General features: G+C 40.6%; 2 protein-coding genes across 2 annotated transcripts in view; one reads left to right on the plus strand and one right to left on the minus strand.

Moving 5' to 3' along the window:
- doc2d (double C2-like domains, delta) overlaps positions 1-20,500 on the minus strand; it is a 72,782-nt gene that overhangs the window by 49,765 nt on the left and 2,517 nt on the right. The window lies entirely within an intron of this gene.
- Positions 7,090-20,500, plus strand: part of cabp4 (calcium binding protein 4) — a 23,788-nt gene continuing 10,377 nt past the window's right edge. Inside the window, exons 1-6 of the mRNA XM_039802859.1 lie at positions 7,090-7,191; positions 11,344-11,400; positions 11,930-12,031; positions 12,395-12,533; positions 18,655-18,685; positions 19,126-19,269. Of these exons, the coding sequence (XP_039658793.1) occupies positions 11,345-11,400; positions 11,930-12,031; positions 12,395-12,533; positions 18,655-18,685; positions 19,126-19,269 (472 nt within the window). The 5' untranslated portion in view covers positions 7,090-7,191; position 11,344. The remainder of the gene's footprint in view (positions 7,192-11,343; positions 11,401-11,929; positions 12,032-12,394; positions 12,534-18,654; positions 18,686-19,125; positions 19,270-20,500) is intronic.

Genomic DNA, 20,500 nt, shown 5'->3' on the forward strand with positions numbered 1-20,500 from the left:
CCCGGGGTGGCAGTTGGTGTCGCAGGTGCTGCTTGTGCTCCACATCACTCTGCTTCAGGGGGAATAGTTGGTCGTGTTGGCAGAGAGTGCTGTTCTGTCAAGGTGCATTATTCTTTTCACCCTGCGCCTCGTCCCCAACTTCAGCACTGCATGTCTGCTGGTCTATCATAAGAAGCAGCTCCCTCTGTCTTTCCCTCTTTCTCTACCATCACCTACCACCTTCTCCTCATTTTATCTGCCTTCCTGTCTCTTTCTTCCTCCCTCTGAGAGCTGTTCTGACACAGACAGATCCCATTAACCCTACCTGTGATTTGTCCTCAACTCTTGACAAGCAGGGGTTGCACACAAAAAGAACAGACGTGTGTTTAAGAAAAACAGAAAATCTAAATTCATACACGTCACTGAATTAGTTTTCCTTTTCCTAATGTTTTGTGACAGGCCCAGCCAGCAATGCAAAAGAAAGAATGACCCCTGTCAAATAAAATGACAGAGTGACTGAATGTTATCCCCTCAGGTTAAATGTGTTATTTCATTCTTTGTGTGTTTAATAATTCTCCTGCCATTTTTGGGTGCTCTTGGGGAAAATAAACACTGGGTCCGGCTAATATTTGTGTCAATTTCATGTTTTCATATAACAATTTACCACATGGTTTTGAGTTAGAAACATACTCATGATGCCCGGGGTTGCCTTATTTCTTGTTTTATCTCTCATGAGATTGAATCGCCCTCCTAACGCTGATCTCCGACCAGCCTGCTGTTACAACTCTGAAGCAAAGCTCAGCACTAACACAGCCACATTTTTTTGCCACTGACCCAATTAGATCCTGCATGGATCCTGTGATACATATTTCTTTCTCTCCTCTCTTTCCCTTGTCCACCCTTTCCCTATTTTTTCTCTGCTCCTTTTTGATGAATGACTTTGCTTTTTAGGACAAATGACAGGCCCATGATTAATTGTGTGTGCTCTTACACTCTTTCGCCTTCTCAAATCTGTTTCCATTTCAATTTCTCACCATGTAACTAGAAATATTCTATCCTGGGTTTGCCCCATCAGCATATTCCCATAAATAAAAGACGGGGAGAGGTTGAGGTGGAGCGGAGAGAGGGGTGGAGGGAAGTGTGGCCCAGAGGCAGGGCAGTGGGCATGTGCGATATGGAGGAGTGAATGGATGGAGAGGGAAGGATAGAGATGAGCCAACTGCTCCAGATCAGGAGTGTGAAGGTGACTGCAGTGAATAAGACAGAGACATAGGGCCTTATTTTAACGATCTGAAATGCAAGTATGAAACGCAAAACGCAAGTAGCTTTGTGGGCGGATCTCGGGCGCTGTTGCTATTATACCGGCGGGATTAATGACTCTTGCGCCCGACGCAAATCTAAAATGGGTTGGTCTGAAGTAGCTAGGTGTGGTTTGGGCGTAACGTGCAATAAACCAATCAGAGCGTCATCTCACATTCCTTTTAAGAGCAGGCGCGCTTGTTCCATGGCGGATTGCTATTATGACGGCGGATTTGCCTGGCGCACGCCAGCGGGAGCTGCCGATGCGAGATGCGGCAAAGTAATAAATGCCCGTCTTGGCCGGGTGGCGATGTTGCTGCGGCCTCTCGGGCGCATCTCCTCAAGTCTGGAGAGGATTGCTGCAGCCATGGAGCGTGGGCCTCCAAACGCACCACCTGCACCTGTTGTGCCCCTTCCTCCTCCCCCCACTCCATCTCCGTCCACCCGCTCCATCAGGAGCGCATCGTGCATTACTCCCGGACCAGATCCCGCCGTAGTTCAACATCACGTCTCCTTAAGTCCTCTAATATTTCCTCATTTATGTCATCAACACATCCATGATTCATGGAAATGTTGTGTAAAACACAACGACTTGCGACTTTTTGAGGACTGTACTGTAGCCTCCTGACCTATCCAAACACCTGAAGCGCATTTTCAGTAATATTTTCCTTTGTAATTATGTATGGTTTGCAAAAATGGGAACTGCTGCATCCATTAAGATGAGAGAAGTGTATGCGCGTTGTGCACATGCTACATTATGGCCAAGCATGCGCCCCTAAAATAGCATCTGAATAACGCGCTACTGACTTTAGACTAGCGCCACTGACTTTAGACCAGGTTTTTCCTGGTCAATGGCGGAATTGTTTTCTGAAACTGCAGAATAGCACCAAGTAACGTTTGCGCCGGAACACGCCTTCTCTTTTCGCTGAACCGCCCCCAGGAGCGCAAATACATTCCCTAATTTACCGACGTGCGTCTGTGGAGGGAAAAGTCCGCTGTGCGTCGGGTGCAAAATAGGAATGATACATGCGTCGGTGTACAAAGGCAATGGCGCTGAGTGCAAGATAGGGCCCTTAGAGATTAAGTGTAATAAAAGATAAATGCAAAGAGAGAGAGAGAGAGAAGAAAATAGACATATGAGGATGCAAAATGCAATAAAAAAAGTAAAAAAAAAAAAAAAAAACGAAACTGAGATAGATAGATAAAAGCAGGAAGAGGCATGAATTAAAACTGCCAGAGAAACGGGGATAAATTGACAGGACGGATGAATAAAAAGGTGGATGGAATATATAAAGATGTCAGAATCATTTCCACAGCAAGAAAGGAAATCAATGAAAAATCCTCCCAAAGTCCTTTTATAATTTGACGAAAAGTGGCCCCTACTTTCAAACAATAATAGGAGCATAAATGCTGTACATGACAGGGGAATGACCAGCAGAGCAGTAGATAAAGGAGTAAAATGGGGACGTATTGAAATCGCAGTGACTGGAGCAAGGTGTGCAGCCAGTGCCCCGTGGCAGCGCGGCATGCTGTGCTTAATGAGGCAACAGTGCAGGCAATTAGTTCCTGATATGACATTATCAGTCACCAATAAGTGAACACATCATTAACCATTAACCCCTCCAATAGCTTCTCATCCTCTGCCTCTCTCTTACATACAAACTGCACATGCATTTCATTTTCTTCTCTGAATCTACACAAATATTTTTAAATATCATTAACATACACACCTTTCTCCAGATATTACGTATACATATATACTGTATACTACTAATTCGCAACAGCAAATACGTTTTAAAGACAACACAAATATTTTTTATCAACATTATGAGGAAACTTTGTTGATTAATGTATTTGGCAGGTATCAGCAAAATATTTGAACTAGAAATAGGCATGAGTAATAGATTAAGAGATTACTAAAACAGACATATACCTACATGTAGTTCATCGTTTTTCTCCCCTATTCTATTTATTCTTTTAGTATCTATGGATTTTAAGAATGCATGCACGCTTAAAAAAAGATGTAGTGCTGCACGCCCAAGACAGCATTATTAAAATACTGGCCTGAAAATAATTTATGTTTTGGGAAATTAGGTTTAGAAAAAGTATGGGTCATGTTATATTCGAGGACATCATTTGTTTTTCAATAAAAAGAGTTTCCTCCCACAGAGACTGTTGCATTATGTTGTTTGCAGCCTTATTGTTGCCCGGCTAGTGGGTGTCAAGTTGTCTGTCAAGTAAATTTGCAGTGCGTCTTTAAGAGTTATTCAGCCCTAAAAGTGTTTATTTAGCCCAGGTTACCTTGCAGTAGTTTCTGGCGACTTGCGTAACGTGTTTTACTGCCATGGAGGAAAAAAAGAAAATGAGTTTAAAGAATCTCCTGACTTTGACTGCAGAAACAGACTGTGGACCGAACCATCTGTCAAGCAACCAGGAACTGTTTAGGCAACTCACAGCACTTTGGTAAGGTTTGGGAAATGTCATGGTCTTGGTTAAATACAGGAAAAGTCAACAGTGACTTGAAGCACAAGGAAGGTATGTTTACTTTCTTAACATAAAGTATTGATGCAGGACTCAGGAGGCAAACCCTGATCTCCAGTATCAAAATCTTGCACTTTGGTTGGTGCTAGTGTGCTTCCATGAAAATGTGGAAGTTGGAAAAACATCCTTTATATCACTGCATCTGCACAGCATCTAGCCTTATAAGCAGCATTTCCAAGATTTGGCTTCATGCTGTTAAAAACTGCACCACTGCTTCCAGCCAGGCCAAGGCAAATACAAAAGTTGATTTCCACTTCAGTAAACAATTCAAAGGTCTACACTCCATTGGGAGCTGACTGGTGCATGAAATGAGACATTATTGCACTCCCTTGTCTTTTTCTGTTAAGGTAAGGGGTGAAATAAGTTTCCACTTCTTCAAAAAAAGCAAAGTGCTAAATAAGGGCTTTGATTGGACGTTCTAAGCATATTTTAGCGTGGCGAGGGTCTGATCGCACCGGGGAATAGGTTCCTCAACAGTTTCCTGCTGCAGCCCTGCCTCGCTAGACGAAGAACAAGGAAAGAGAGAGGGGGAAAGAAGGAGAAACAGGAACAGGGGGGAGAAAGCATAAAAAATAGATCATGCCTAATCTGCAGTTTCTGTTTTCTCATAAGTTTTTTGCTCTACTTACCGGACTATCGTCTAGGCTAACTATTTAAAGTATAGCTTCAGGAGACCTTTAAGTCGGGCATCAGTAAAATCACAGCATATTTCTTTACTTAAAAAGGCAGAGAAGATTTTGCTTTGAGTTTTTACATGTTTTAAGAGAAGTGTGACATTTACAAGAGTCATAGGTCATGCCGCAGGTTTGTCTAGTGAAGTGAGACAAAGTTCAGCGAGTGACCACTGCAGAGCAAAGCAAAATGCCAAGGAGAGGAACAACAGAGCTTGTATGGACAGTTACACCTTTTTGACGGTCAGATGGACTCAAGGGTTCGATTATGTTACTTTTATCGAACAAATAACTGATATCCACACTGAGACCAAGTTAAAGACAATTCTGACATTGTTCATAGGTTAAACTTAAGGTGTCAGTTCAGCAACAACAGTGACAACTGAGACAGCAGTATTAAGCTCAAAAAGTGTATCTACTGTCATTCTACTGGCGACATTTAACATCTCATCATGATTCGGTAAGAATACTTCAGGCTTAAATGGAGGTCTACATTTTCTTCAGCTTTTAATTAACCTCTTGCACCTTAAATTATTCCCTCATATATTTCTCTGTGGTTGGTTGAATTGATTTTTTTTCTTATCTTATTGCCATATGGAATATAATCCCCCCTCTGGGAATCAATAAGGTAGGTCTTCTTCTATATACAGTATATATTTTCCATCTGCTTATTCGACACTTCATTAATATCCAAAGATCATCTAAAGATGCCATGGTTCAATAGCTATAACATATTACTGCACATCACATGCACATTTTCTGAATGTTAAATGCATCTTTTTATGCACAGTTCTACCAAACTGCATGACATCTTTGGTTGAGTTGTGCTTCCACACCATTTCAACCAGTGACGCATTATGCCATACTGATTTTTTTTTGTTTTGTTTTTTTTACATATCTTTATTGAATTTCCAAGGGGCACATACAACATAAAAAAACTAAACAACGACAAAAACACAGAAGATTTGCACAGTTGAGGCATACTCAACATAATCAATCAAAATGGGTTACTTAAACCATTGTGTGTTATCTGGAAATGTACTTCGAGATCTCAGACATGCTAAACCATAGAAGCCACTCCGAAGGGTCCGTGCACCATCCTCCCCAATATAGTTCAAGAAGAGGTCCCAGATTTCGAAAAAGCGAAAAGGCATGTCTCTGAGCCAGAAGCTAATAGCTTCTAATGGGAGAAGTTCGAACACACTCCGAGTCCATTGTGAAATCGTGGGAACAGAGGCAGAGATCCACAGAAGAAGAATACATCTCCTTTCATTAAAGGGCAGCACCTGCAGCAGCTTTAGTTTGGAGGAGCCGAGACCCAATGCTTTAGGATTTAACCCCAGAATACAGCTGACAGGAGTATGAGCTAGTATTTTCTTGAATATAACAATTTCCTTACATATTTTGACCCAGAAGTCATTAATGAAGGGGCATTCAAATGTACAGTGGAAATATGTACCTTCAGAAAGCTTACAATTATAAAAAATTTCGAGAGCAATGAGTTAAACTTATTGCGTTTCACTGGTGTGATTTGGAGCTTGTGTATGACCCTAAACTGCATCTCCCTGACTTTGTTGGTAAATAAGCAACCTGCAGGGCCTGACCAAACCCCATCCCACACATCATCTGAGATAGCCTCCCCAAAATCCACTTCCTAGAGAGAACTGACATGAGCCGTATAGTCACTGGTTGAAATTGACAGGGCCTTGTAAAACCTGCTAATAAGTTTTCAGGAGTCAGGCTTCTGGACAGCCTTCTCCATAACGGAGATGGAAAACCCATTAGGATACTACTTAGTATTAGAAAGAATGAAACTGCGTATTTGCAAATACCTAAAAAAGTTATTCTACGGAAGATTGTACTTCTCTCTGAAGTGATCAAAAGACAACACAGTGCCGTCTGTCAGCAAGTCACCCACAGTCTGTATACCCCTACTAAACCACATTGAGAAGGCTTGGTCGACCAGACCAGGAGGAAAATCTGGGTTCAAATGAACAAGTGTGAAGAGAGGAAAAAAACAAACATCTTGGTCTTCTAACTTTTTTATCATCCTCCAGACTTTTTAAGTATTCTGTAAAAGAAAATTGCCCTTTAAATTAAGGCAAGCCCACCCCTTAGATGCATAGAATATATGACGCAAAGGAATAGGGGCCACTGGAGCAGCCTCTAAACTAAGCCAGGTGGATTCAGCCTGATTTTATTTATGAGGGGCGACCTTCCTGGCTGCCTTTGTTTCTGTCCCATTTGTTACCTGTAAACAACAGAACATATTAATGAGCAAAGGCTCTGTCTCAAGGCTGGATGTTTAGTTATTTGTACAGTAATAAACGTGTATGTGTTTGAAAGTGCTTATCTGCGAAACAAGCATCTGTAATGATGGACCCCCATAGGGTAACCAACCTGTGGGATTTTGCATTTTCAATCTGAAGTCATTCAAACAAAAATAGGTTGAAATAAAATATAAATTCATCTAGATTTATAGAATCTGCTGCCCTAACATATCTACAGTAAGACAATAGCATTGCCCTTTTTATTCTTGGAGGACAGAGGCAGCCAGTTACATCTCTAATCCAGACATATTTAGCTGGATAATCACCTTCCATTGTATAATCCTCAGGTTAAGTAAGGCTTCATGCAATAGAGATACACGCCATTCACATCTCTTGCATCTCTTAACCAAGACAAACAAGCATAACAAAAGGTAAGCTTGTATAAGTCTATTTTTTCTGTGCTAATGATTTCTAGTATCAGCTTGTTTTACTCTGCAATGTTTAATAATTCAAAATAACTGGAGCCATAGTTCATTTGTAGTGTGAGCAAGTCATGAACAGAGCACGTCTGTTCTCCGCTTTACTGTATATTATTTGATTATCTGGATCTCAAGTATATTTTCCTGTACAAGCCAACAGATGGCCTGCCCACTGTGTGCTTTTGTTTTGGTTCAATATTTGTGCCCCTGTTGCTTGCTACAATGCAATCACATCAACAGACGTCTTTAAACAGCTCCACTGGGCTGGCCTCCAGAAATACAAGGAGGAAGAGGTTGCAATTAGACGATAATTATACCAAGCAGCAATAAGATATAATAATATGGAGAAGAGAAGTGAAAAAAATGTCTGTGAATGTGAAAAAAATTCTCATTCTCTCCCTCTGTTCCTTCCTATCAGCGCCAATACTGAAGGGGACAGTCTCATTTCAGAGCCGTGACATGAAATCAGTGCTGGGGGGGAGAGAGAGAGGGTGTGGGAGGTGGAGAGGTGTTAAGATAGGTGAAGATAAGATGGAGCGCCAGACCCGATTGCATTACTATTGGTTGTTTATGGATCAGACACAGGCTGGTATGGTCCTTTGGGATTGATTGTCTTCTGACTGGACAGCAGGCGAATAGAAAGATAATACGAAAACAAAGAGAAAACAGAGAGAGGGCACAAAGAAGGGTGACGTTTTTTTGGGGGGGGTCTGCCAGGGAGGTTCATTTTTGTGTCCATTTGTCTGTTTACCTTTTAATTGTAAGAATATTTCAAAAAACAATTTGGTTTAAATTTAGATCATGTGCCAAGGAACAAGCAATTTGATTTTGACAACTAACAGATATGTGGGAGAAACAAAATGCTTAAAAGGGCAACATCACCAATGTTACACATGAAAGTTTGTTTAAAGGTGTTGGGGAGAACTACTTTATATTTTAAAAAGTTGTATTTAAAGTCTTTTGTGACTCCAGACAAAGCTGTGTGAAGTCTGATAAATTGCCTCAAGTGATGTCACTTGATGCAACTTCAGCGTCAGTTGGGTCTTAAGACTACAAGTTGGAAAATGAAATTTTCCTCATCTCTGCTCGAGGTGAGCGGATAAAGCCTACATTAGCTGCTTGATCGAACTATCGGTGGTTGAGTTGCATTGTGGGTAATGTAGGCGCATTTGACAAGGAAGAAGAATGGGTGGAATAAAACCCATGATATTTCTAAATTCTGCTACAGTTAATTTGATCCTTTATTTTCAACAATTTCATGTTATAGGAGTGCAATGCTAAATCGGTGAAGTGCTCTTTTTCACCCTCCTCTAATGTCCTTCAGTCTTCACCAGATTTGGCACATTTTTGGATCAGCCCAAAATTGTTGTTCCTTAATTATTATTATTAATTTGTTTTTGATATATCACACATTTTGTCCAATAACTGGTTGCCGAATTTTTTACACTGTCCTCAACAGCAAATGTAGTTTCTTCAAAATGTTTAACACAACCTACGTTTTTGTTTTCTGGACAAATAACTCTAGTGGCTGTTTGAATTCTGGCTCTTGTCTGTTAGGAGCAAAGGTGAAGAAGCATGAGATCCCTAACTTTAACCTTAGTTTCCGGGCCTAACCCTAACCAAACTTTAACCACAGAGGTGGCAGGAACACACAAAGTAACTGTTGTCCTGATGATCAAGTTTTCAGATCAGAAAACATTCATGTGTCTCTTGAAAACAATGAAAAACAAAGCATTTTGTCTTTAGTTTGAAGAACTTGAAATTGCATTTGTAACCAAATTTTCACACAACATTCATACTATATGTGACGCTACAGTAACATGATCTATATGAATGGGCATGGGTAATGAGAGTGACTCACTTGAAATGTTGCCCAATGCATCCTTGTACAAAGCCCTAATATTCCCAAACAAGATTTAGGTATTATCCTCCGAAGATCATGCCCACTATCAGGAAATCAGCATGATGTCTATTGCTGTGTATTTTCTGTCGCATCCAGCAACAGAAAAAACATTTTCTCTTGATGAAAAATATTGTGCAGCCTTGGTGGAGTAATGGCCTCTAGGAGTGCTTTCTATTTCTTTCTGTTTTGTGTCTCTGTGTGTGTATTGTATGTGGGTCTTCTTTGTATGACATACAGTGCATCTCGGCGCCCTTCACTCTAGTGGCTCTTGTGAAATATATTTAGAATATCCATTTGGTGTTTAACCCCTAACACTACAGCCAGGCCAATTCAACTCCAACAACAACAACATCGAAGCCCGCTCTCCATCATCAGCTGTGATAGTTGTGTTTGTTTTAGCCTGGTCCACCTGGCCCTCCATTTCATTACTTCAATTAGCGTGATTAGCATCTAAAATTGCTTGTGTCGGCTCGGTGATTGACAGCAATTGGCCACTTAGGGAGGAGAGCTGCAGACACACACGGTGCTGTTCAGCGGCTTGTGTAGTGAAACGCTGTGTGTTTGTGTGTGTGTGTGGGGGAGGGTGGGTGTGTTTGTTTACTCTGATGGGAGTTGTGCTCACTGAAGATGAGAGCAATTCTTCAGGCAAACAATGTCAGACCACCGCTATAGAAAGTCTAGATATCTTGCTTCACCCACATGTGCAACGTGAATGTTTAGGGGAGTGGAAGAGACAGAGTGTGTGTGTGTGTGTGTGTGTGTGTACATGCAAATACATGGGCAAAATATAAAAACTACAACCTTATCTTTTATGCAAAGCTAAATTTACAATCTGCTGCATATTTACATACACACATAATATATAAAGTAATATAAATACTGTCCACTTTTCAAAGAATTTCACGACTGTTATCATGTGAATCATGTGGGACATGAAAATTTGTCACACACAATTCCCTTCCCTTCAGCTAAACATGTTCTAAGCGTGGTGTCATCAGCCTGTATCACATGCACACTGATTGCGTGAAAGTGTGAAAGACAGGCAATCACTACTTAGTCATGGCATGTTTTGTTCAACCCCGTGGGAGTTAGGAATGCGGCTTGTTCAGCACAGGCACAGTGAACGGACGAGCGTAATTTAGAGGACTGACTGGTCTTGGTGTCTCTTTTCATTACGGTCCTCATGTTCTACACGTCCCTAAGTGCCGACCGCTTGAGCAGATCTTGCCGTCTTCCCGGCATGCGAGATGGCGGAGTGAGGCGTTATGTTTATAGCGCATCACTGCCGAGTACGGCCGTTCATCATCAGGAGTTGATAGTCAGAACCGCAGAGGTCCATGACAGAACATTAATCTGCCTCTCAAAGCGAGACAACCATAAGCCTCTTCACCTCTTCCTCTGCATGTCCTACACTTGGTTGTCATTCATTCCCTTTTTCTTCATCTTTCTCTTCTACGTCTTCCTCCATCTAACACTCTGTCTTTCGATTTTTCCACACAATTCTTCCACTCCGCACATTTGATCCTTTATCAATATATCTCATTAAGCTTTCCGCCCACTCTAACTCTTTATGTATGGTTTTTACTGCTTGGGTGTGTGTACTCTTGTCCGAACTAATCTGTCTCTAAATTGGATGGAGAGATTCCTCCTCCTTCTCGTTCAAGATGTAGTAGTCATAGTTTAAACAGCACCCAGTGTCCACCTCTCTTGTTTTACAAACTGTAAAGATTTTGTGGAATTCTAACAAATCATGATATTTTTAAAGCTGCTCTATGCAATATTTTTATATGAACAATGAATCAAATGACTAACTGATCTCAGCTCGACAGAGCGTTTTAGCGTCTTTAAGCTAATTGTTTTGGTTTTACAGTCCCCCAAATGTACTGTTTTGGTTCAGTCCCATCAACCTTGTTTCCTACAAGTAGCTGTTTTTAGCAAAAAAAGCTCTGATAAAGTCACTGTACACAACCTGCCCAGCATCGAATGACAGATACACAAAGTTAGCAACTTGCTGGTGAACATAGTGGAGGCTTTAGCAAACTAAAAAGCCTCTCAGGAGTTGGTGGAAAGCAAAACAGAGCTCAAAAATGCATATACAGATTTTTATAATCTGTCTCTACTCTTTTCACTGTTTCAGGAGATTTCTAGTATTTTCCCCACACTAACATCCCTTTCCAAATGTATGTTTTTCTTCCATCAAGCATGTCGGTGAAAAGTGCAAAGGGAGGACCAGAAAGTAGACCATCATCTGCTGTCAGGTCAGTGATATCTAACTAAAACTGGTGGAGGAAATGAATAGGGAACGAATACACAGGCAAATTTAGAATTTAATTAAAAGCTAAGTCAAGAGGTGAGGTTGTGAGCTTTAATCATGTACCTTGAAAGATTTTTAATTGAAACATTACATCAGTCTTAATCACAATTTGGGGCTTCAACATAAACAAAGGGACCTATTCCCACATTTATTTTGTATACAGTAACGAGTGAGCAGTTCGTCAAGAGAAAGAGAAATGGTCTAACTAGCTGGGGAACCATTTTTAAATTTGTGGGTGATACAGTCCATGAAACTTCCAAAAATGTAAACAATTATCTCCCACTGCTGCTGCTGTCTATCAGCAGTCTGAATCCATCCCGACTTTCTCAACAGAAGGGTCTATCCATAAGACTAGCCACAAAGTGCAGTATTGATTTTTATTGTCTGTTATAAGAAATCTTTTTAAAAGTATTCATATTAATTACGAGACATTTAGGGCACTTTGAATTGATTAAGGCTTCTTTCTCTCCTAGCATGTCTCCACGAGTGGGGAGGGGAGCAGCCGCTGGCAGATCGCCTGCTTCTGGGAGATTCAAAAACAAGGCTCTTCAACTCAGCCTCTCCAAGAAATTCTGGTTATTATCATTCTCTGTTTCTAATCAACGTTAATTTGCACAATGGGAGTGGGTTGTGTTGATTTGTGCACCCAATTATTGGTCCGTCAGCTGCAAAACATGCCTTCAGAATTTCAAACTTGTTCTCCTGAGAAACCCTTCCTTCCTTGCTATTTAAGTGACTGACGTAAGTACCAACGTCAGGTGATTGGACTGCTGAACTTTTTCAATCGTTTTGCTCAAGTTGAGCAATTATTTTAAAAAGGATGCTATGGATCACCCGAAAGGCACTTAACTGTGTTTGTTAAAGTAAGTTAGGAGGGTAAATTATAGGCCTGGTTTTTATGATGACTCAACACTTGGCACAAAAATGCTACTTTACAGCTCAAAGTCAAAGTCCCCCTTGGCCCAGGGGAAGGGCTCTGGGGAGGAGGAGGCAAGTCTGCACAGTAAAAGGAGCCTCAGCAACAGCTCAGCGGTGGCCGCTGCCTACATTTCCTACCTCAATAAACTCTTTGGACAGGTCAGTTCAACAGCCTATTACCACCCATACTTAAATGCCTCTTGTCAAAGATGACGCACTTGTTGGTTTCTAAGTCAGGATATTCCGGTTTTATAAAAACCATCATCAGGAGCAGGTAGATGTGTCAGAAACAGTTATCTAATAAATAACAAGTGTGCCAGCTGATTACGCAGTTTTTCATTAAGCTAATGATGTCACAGGCCTAAACTACATGTCAACATCATGTAAATTGTTTCCTGACACATATACCTGCTCCTGAGAAACTTCCCTCAACTACAGACAAAATATAGAACTTAACCATGAAAAATTCCAATATGTTTTATTTCATTCCAGCAGTTTTTATATTTTACAATGGCACTTTTCATAACAACACCTCTCTGTCAATCAACACAAACAAGTTATGTGATTAGCTGTCCACTCATTCAGACTAAACCAACAGCCGATAATAGAAACTGCCAAAATGAAATAAAAATGACCTACAATATACTATGTTACTGTGAAAAGAACATTTGTACATTTGGGTCTCCATCCTCCATGAGGAGAGAGTTATAGAGATAGTTGGAAGAGACTGGCAAAGAAGGGTTGATAACATGAAGGTTTATAGACTGGACCACAGCTGAGAGAAATAACACAATAACTTCAAAAAGGTACACAGAATGGAGTTGGAAAATGGATCCAGCGTTCAGCTGATTATAAGTGGTAACTTTCGATTGAAAATATAAACACTGGTTGTAGCTGTTATGCAGTGAACCATGGCTATCCAAAAATGAACACCCTGTTTATAAACCAGTAATTGCTGATATAGAATAGGGCTAGGGTTGGTGGAAATGCAATAACAATACCCACCCTCTATTCAATCAAACATGAAGTGATCTGATCAGGACTGATGGGAGTTACCTTATCCTCCAAAAAAAAATAATAAAAAAAACCCCCATCCTTTCCAAGAAGTCACTCCAGTAATTCCACTTCACATGTGATTTACTGCCTGGACACTGGCTTGGCTTCCATTAATGCCCTGGCTGGTTCAAGTGAAGCATTGGCTCCGTTCATGCCCGATACACTGATCCCTGATTGCTGCAGGGCATTACTGAATATTTGGGAAAATTACAACTGGAAATGAGCCAATGAAATGATCCAGTTCAATGGCACCTTCTCCATTTCTGTTAAAAACACTGGTTGATTTATATAGAGAGCACCATTTGTATATGTTTAACTGTAATATAGAAAATAAAAGATTTGTTTTTGAAATAGGGCTGCAACTATTTTCATTGTCGATTAATCTGCTGATTATTTTCTCGATTAATCGAAGGGTTGTTTGGTCTATAAAATGTCAAAAGATTTTGAAACATCAGTGTTTTCCAAAGCCCAAGATGACGTCCACAAAATATATATTCAGTTTACGGTCATAGAGGAGTAAAGAAACTAAAAAATATTCACATTTTAGCCGTGAGCCCAGGCTTGGTCACCGTACTGAGGTGCATCATATCTTCCGCGATAAGCTCTGTTACTGCTTGAGTAATTTCCACATTATCACCACTGTGATCTCGATGTTCCGCCATCGAGATCGGTTTACCCCGTTAAAATGCGTAGCGACAACACTTTCAAACTTGATGACTTCTATGTACTGTATATAGATTAACCTGTACTAATATCTTGCTGCTTCCTGCTGCTCTGGTCTAAAATCATGTGGCCAAAGGACTAAGGTTGAAAATTTGCCGGCTGGCTAACACTGGCACATTTACAGAAATGTTGATTAATGTGTGTTGTCCTTTATAAATAAAGAATCAAATCAAACATAGTCAGTGATCGCTGTTGCGTGGTATTTTGCTTACTTGACACCCTGGTGTTCTGCATTTTAGCCATGAAACTATCGTACATGGCTTTGTGGTATTTTTTAGATACAGGTTAGTAGTGTTGCCCAGTGAAGTAGCAACCATAGGCGCCGATACCGTGGGTGCTCCGGAGCTCAAGCACCCACGGAAAATACCTAGCACCTACTGAGCACCCACGTGTGCCAGACTGCCAGTAGGCTACATTCATTTAAAATTAAACATTGCAATTGGTGCTAAGTGGAGCGTCTGTCATAATGTGATTGGTTATGCTGCTGTCAGTCCCCTGCTCCATATCCTATCCACCAATAACAGCATCTCTTGGATGAAAACGCCTCCATCCCCCCCACAGTGTGTGCATGTGCATTAGACAGATTTGTTATTAAAAAAGCAAACCTAATGATGCAAGTGCATCAACGATATCCACCACCAGTGCAAAGAGTTCTTAATTTCCCACGAGGCTGATCCCCAGAATCGGTTACTGCCTGCTAGATACAGAGCACCGCGAGCGGCCGGTCGTGGTGCTCCGTTAGGTCAGCGGTAGTTGGTGGTCTAGTTACCCCAGAATAGGTGTGGTTAGAAAATCGCATTTTAACATATCGCGATTTTATTGCAAATGCAATTTATCATTTAGCCCTACTGCAGGGCTCTGATCTAACACTATGCTCCATATACATGTTTATACATATAGTATATGTGCAAATCGTTCGGCTTTTCATCAAACGTGTGAATTTAAAGGCAGGACTCAGAATACGTTTTAAGTAGTTACTCCATTAAGAATATATATCATTTTAAAGATTTTCATGGCATTTGCCTTTATTTGTGCCCCACTCCATGAAAAATATATTTTATTTTAATGGAGGCTCATTATTCAGATCAGGGGTCTATTCCTTCTAGTTTGTTGTGGTCCCTAATTTGTGTTTTAATGCTTAGTTCTAAAACTATTTGGGGTATTATAATAATACTTATTTGTAGTAGTAGTAGTAGTAGTAGTAGTATTAATACTAGTGGTATTATCATTTTATAGGATAAAATTCATAAAAGATCCTTTTAACCGTGGAACTGTATGGGACCGTGGTGAGACCTTATTACAAAGCAGAGCCAAAAGCTTTTCCAGAAATGCCTTTATCACAGGAGGGATTTACTGTGAAAGATAACATAACATAATAGAAACCTACGCCAAGGGGACTTGTGTGCCAATGAACGTTTAATGATATTTCAGAACTAGATTTCTTAATAACTAATGGGAGCGTTTCATGGTTTTAAAGCTATTTATGTGAAATGAAAACCATTTCACAGTGACCTTGGGCTACTGTGGACTCCACTTTCACATCCTTCTGAGTTACAACCTCAACTGATCTACTGTACCTTGTTTTACTTTGACAGTCCCGGATTTGAATTTACTAGTAGCCAGGTACAGAGGTCTGCATCATATCCACAGGACAGAGGACACACTGTTTTGGTTGCTGCCCTGACACTGAGGCAGGGAGACCATCCATCCCTCAGCAGGCCTGATCCCTGCCTCAACACAAGTATTAATAACCCCTATAGCAAGGTTCACTGTCAGCCCTCATTAGATCCAACTGAAGAAGGAGCCTGAAGAGACAAATGGCTAAAGATAAACAATTGATGCATTTACATGTCAGAGCCATAGTGGAGGACGGATGGATGTAAAGCAAAATCAACCGTACCTATCAATAAGCATTATATGTGCGTACTGTAACTGTATTCTTAAGTGTATTTTCCACCTGAGGACCGTATGCGTTTGTCACATACCTCTTACAGTATGTGTCCATTCGTAATGCTTACAAAGCAGTGGGCTGCTCGATGGACCATGTGAAGGCAGACAGAATGAAATTAACTGTTAATGGGCTCGTTCTGACGGATGAATCGAGCATTGCCGTCTAATCCTTTTTGGATGAAAAAAAAATCCAATTAATGCGTTGACCTTGCTATCCTAATATGCCCTTGTAGGCTGGAGGATGTGCAGGGTAAACAGCAGCACTGTTGGACTCTAGGCAATAGAGGTTTTATATGCTGCAGCATCAAAAGTCATATTAAAACCTAAGAGTTGTATATAAACTGTTTCAGTATTTGAGGCAGAGTACACGTGTAGTGAGAACTCTTGATGCAACTGCATTTTGGCATTGTATTTGTGTTTCGACTCTGTTGGCAATATTATACATTGAATAATCATTTGAACCCCTGCCATGCAGAGCAACTTCCAAATAAACTATGGGGGCCTCTCTTTTTCCTGAAGCTATTGTGCACTTGAGCAGGATGACCTTGTGTGATTTATGTATTAGACACCCTGAGTGCCAACATGTATTAGGAGGAAAATATTGCGCTTCTCTTTGCATTTCCGTTGCACTGCTGCTCTGTATCTCTCACTTTTCAGCAGTAAAAAAAAACAACTGAAGGCTGAATAGCAATACAGTTATAGAATTAGACACTTCATAAAAAGCAAAGGTCCTATGTAAAAATGAAAAAACGTAAGAGTAAGATGAGCATTAGCATTAAATGGATGATGATGCATTCAAACTACGCATTTCAACATTCAAGGTTTTCCACCCCCTTCAAATGGTACTCTAACAATGAAACTTATTTCTCAGGTTTTTCATGTAAAACCTTTCATGTAGTCGCTTGGAAATCAGATAAATGCAATGCAGTAAAAAGGGCAAAATGTCCCTCTGAAATACAGTGGAACAGTACAGTGGTCTGACATAACAGAAATGCCATTAATGTGCATTGCTTCATACTGTATAATGTATAACTTCCACATTTTGTCTTTATCTCATAGTTCTATTCAGCCTTAATACGTTTTCTTACTGCATGAAAATGGGGAAAAACAAGCCCACAGCAAATTTGTGCTTGCAATTATCAGGGCTTTTATAAGCTTGTATGTCAGTCTTGTTTCTTTGAACTTATATGATGTCCTCAGGCTTGTGCAGACTTTGTGCTAAGCGATATCTCCATATGTCAGGCTCGGTTGCTCTATACGAAGATGACTGAGTTTGCATGTTTCTTGCTTCCCCTGTGGATGTGATGCTTCAGTAGAAGAGTTGCACATTGTTACCAAGCCCTACAGTCAAGATGCTGTTGGCACAAGCATGATTAAAAAAAAAAAAAAAGAATGCATGATTGATTGGAGTAGTTCATGTCAAGATCTTTCAATTTCAAAGCTTTAAATATGTAAATTCAAGTCAGTGCATGTTTACAAATACGCTAATTATTAGAGAACATTGTTTCAAGGACTGATACATGCCCAACATACCTTTTTAAATTAAAATTTCAAGTTTATTGCCTGAGGATACGCAATTGTGCAATATTGTAACTTTGGTCATGAAATTATAATGTATATTAATGAAATTGTCAGTCTGCAACCACTGGAATATATTAACATATTGCTATTTCAAGTCCTTAGCACACCTACATTTCACTGCGATCCATTACTCTTGGTGAGTATCTATGTGCAGATTTTGCTCCTAGGTCTGCCCCAACTTCCCTGCAGTGCAAACACATAGAAAGAGGAGAGAAAGAGAGGGAGAAATCACCCTGAGCAAATGTCAAAACAAGGCTGAGAATGCTGAATGTTGCACACACAAGGATTTATGCAAATTATATGTCTTGTGTCTGTGTACACAAGTGTATGTGTGTGTGTGTGTGTGTGTGTGTGTGTGTGTGTGTATCTGTGTCTTTGTTTACATGCATTTGTTTCTTTGCGATAGTGCAAGGTTTGTGTAACTGTCACATGGTTGCGTGGGTGTGTATTTGTATGCACACAGACTTGAGTTTATGCTGATTGTCCCTAAGGATGCTGCAGATGTAGTGTGTATGTATGTGTGTGTGTGTGTGTGTGTGTGTGTGTGTGTGTGTGTGTGTGTGTGTGTGTGTGTGTGTGTGTGTGTGTGTGTGTGTGTGTGTGTGTGTGCGTGTGTGTATGGACGTAGGAGTGTGTGGACGTAGGAGTGTGTGGACGTAGGAGTGTGTGGACGTAGGAGTGTGTGGACGTAGGAGTGTGTGGTGGTAGTCTGTCATTTTTGCAAATTAGAAAGACATGTCGCAGGGTGAAATCCCATTAGAGTTTACTGTCAGCATGCGGCAGTGTTGACATGATATGCATGTTATTCTAATTTGGTAGTCAAAAACAGATTATCACTGGGATATTTCTCAGGAGAATTCGCCATTTTTGAGGCCCCTGCTTTTACATTCCGTCCTCCGATGCTGTCTTGTAATTATTTCTTTTTTCTTCTTCTTTTATTTGTCTTTTTCTTCTCTTTTCTGATCCACAGGAGAGAGAGCTAATGCCAGAGGAGTTAGATGGTAAGATGTTGTTGGTGTAATTACGATGCAAACACATGATACATTATTATATAGTCAATGCATAGCTTTATCAATCACATCGATTTTGTGCTTCTCTTCGTGATTCACATAAGAGATTGAAGGTTTCTCAGACTGACGTGAAATGTTTGCCAATGACTCAAGAGCTGCAAAATCAATTACAAACAACATAACTTGCTGTTCTTGAGAGCTGGGTGCAGATCTGTCTGGTGGAGTTAAAACTTTACAGATAAGGCGAGGCAAGTTTATTTAGACAGCAGATTTCAGCAACAAGGCAATTAAAAGTGCTTTACTTATAAAACTTTGTTCAAAATGTAACTATCTGTGCACACACTTTGTATGTATTTGTGTGAGTTTGACTCTTGGGAAAATATTTTACCCTACTTTACGGTTTGTTGCAATTGCTGTAATTTGTTTGTCAGAGCTCCAGGAGGCCTTCAAGGAATTTGACTACGACGCGGATGGCTTCATTCATTACAAAGACATCGCAGACTGCATGAGGACCATGGGCTACATGCCTACAGAGATGGAGCTCATCGAGATCATCCAGCAAATCAAGATGAAATGTGTGTATTTATCCATCCGGTTATGTGTGTGTTGTGTGTGTGTGTGTGTGTGTGTGTGTGTGTGTTTCGTTTCTTCCTGAGTGGTTAAAGCATGTGTGCATGATTGATGGGTCTTTCTGGTTAGTAGGTGTGAATGCCTGAGTAATGTGTCTGTTGCACAAACACGTGTGCTTGTATACGAGCACATGCTTTCCTATGAGTCCGTGAGGAACTGATGATTGTCTTGGAAGTTGGGGACTTTCAAGACATTTTAGCAGACTGATTAATGGCCCTCACACAGCAGGTGCAGGGCTGTACAAATGTGAGTCTGCATGGAGAAGTGTGTGTTTAGTTGAGATCTAACTTTCCTCTCTCTGCTCTTAATGAGGGTGTGTTTCTCTTTGCTGTCTTTACTGAATGATAAAGTATAGACCTGTGAGTGGTGAGTGTTTGAAGTTTAAGGTGATTCATTACTGCATTGATTTTTTGCCATAAGCCTGCAGAGCCAGCTTCTGTAACACCTACTTTGTATCAGAGCCAGAAAATCTATCTAGTATGAGCATCTACCAAGACTTCACAGTACACCTTCAATAGACACACAGGACTTAAAGTACGTGTCCATATGCGTTGTTTTCACAGATTGCCCTGCTTCCCAGCATTGCACGGTAGTGGGCTTGCCACCAGTTTCTCTTAAATGACCACTGACAAGCAAAGAAGAACAGTCTAAACCCTCCTACAACCGCGATGGCAGAAGCTGATTAGACAAACGAGTCACGTGGGTCTGGCTGCTCCGGGATTTCAAAACCGACCATAATGGTGGCTCGTTCGAAATACGATCGCTTATTTTTCAAAATGAGTTCACCGAAACGTGTTTCTGAAAACATTTTAAGGCTATGCAGTTGCTGAATGTGTCTTCATGTCAGGTTGGCAACGGTCTGTTTAAAAGATTTTGGTCAGCTTTTGAGAGGCATTGAGCCGAGCCGGCTGCTTCTCATTTGCATAAAGTTGCCTGGATTCAACTTTATGCAAAGTCCCCGCGATGCTACAAGAATGCATTGTACGGCTGTTACCATAGAAATTAATGGGAAGCGTTGAAATGACACTGTCAATGGACACACACCATTAGACACATGGAGCACACTATACAGTAGGTGTGATGTAATATCCTAAGTAAGGAATCTTGCTGGCAGCAAACCAAATACATGTATAACAAATTATGCCAGTGGTAGTACTACTCTACATCAGAACTATG

Source organism: Perca fluviatilis, chromosome 1 (assembly GCF_010015445.1).
Source record: "Perca fluviatilis chromosome 1, GENO_Pfluv_1.0, whole genome shotgun sequence".
NCBI classification, from domain to species: domain Eukaryota; kingdom Metazoa; phylum Chordata; class Actinopteri; order Perciformes; family Percidae; genus Perca; species Perca fluviatilis.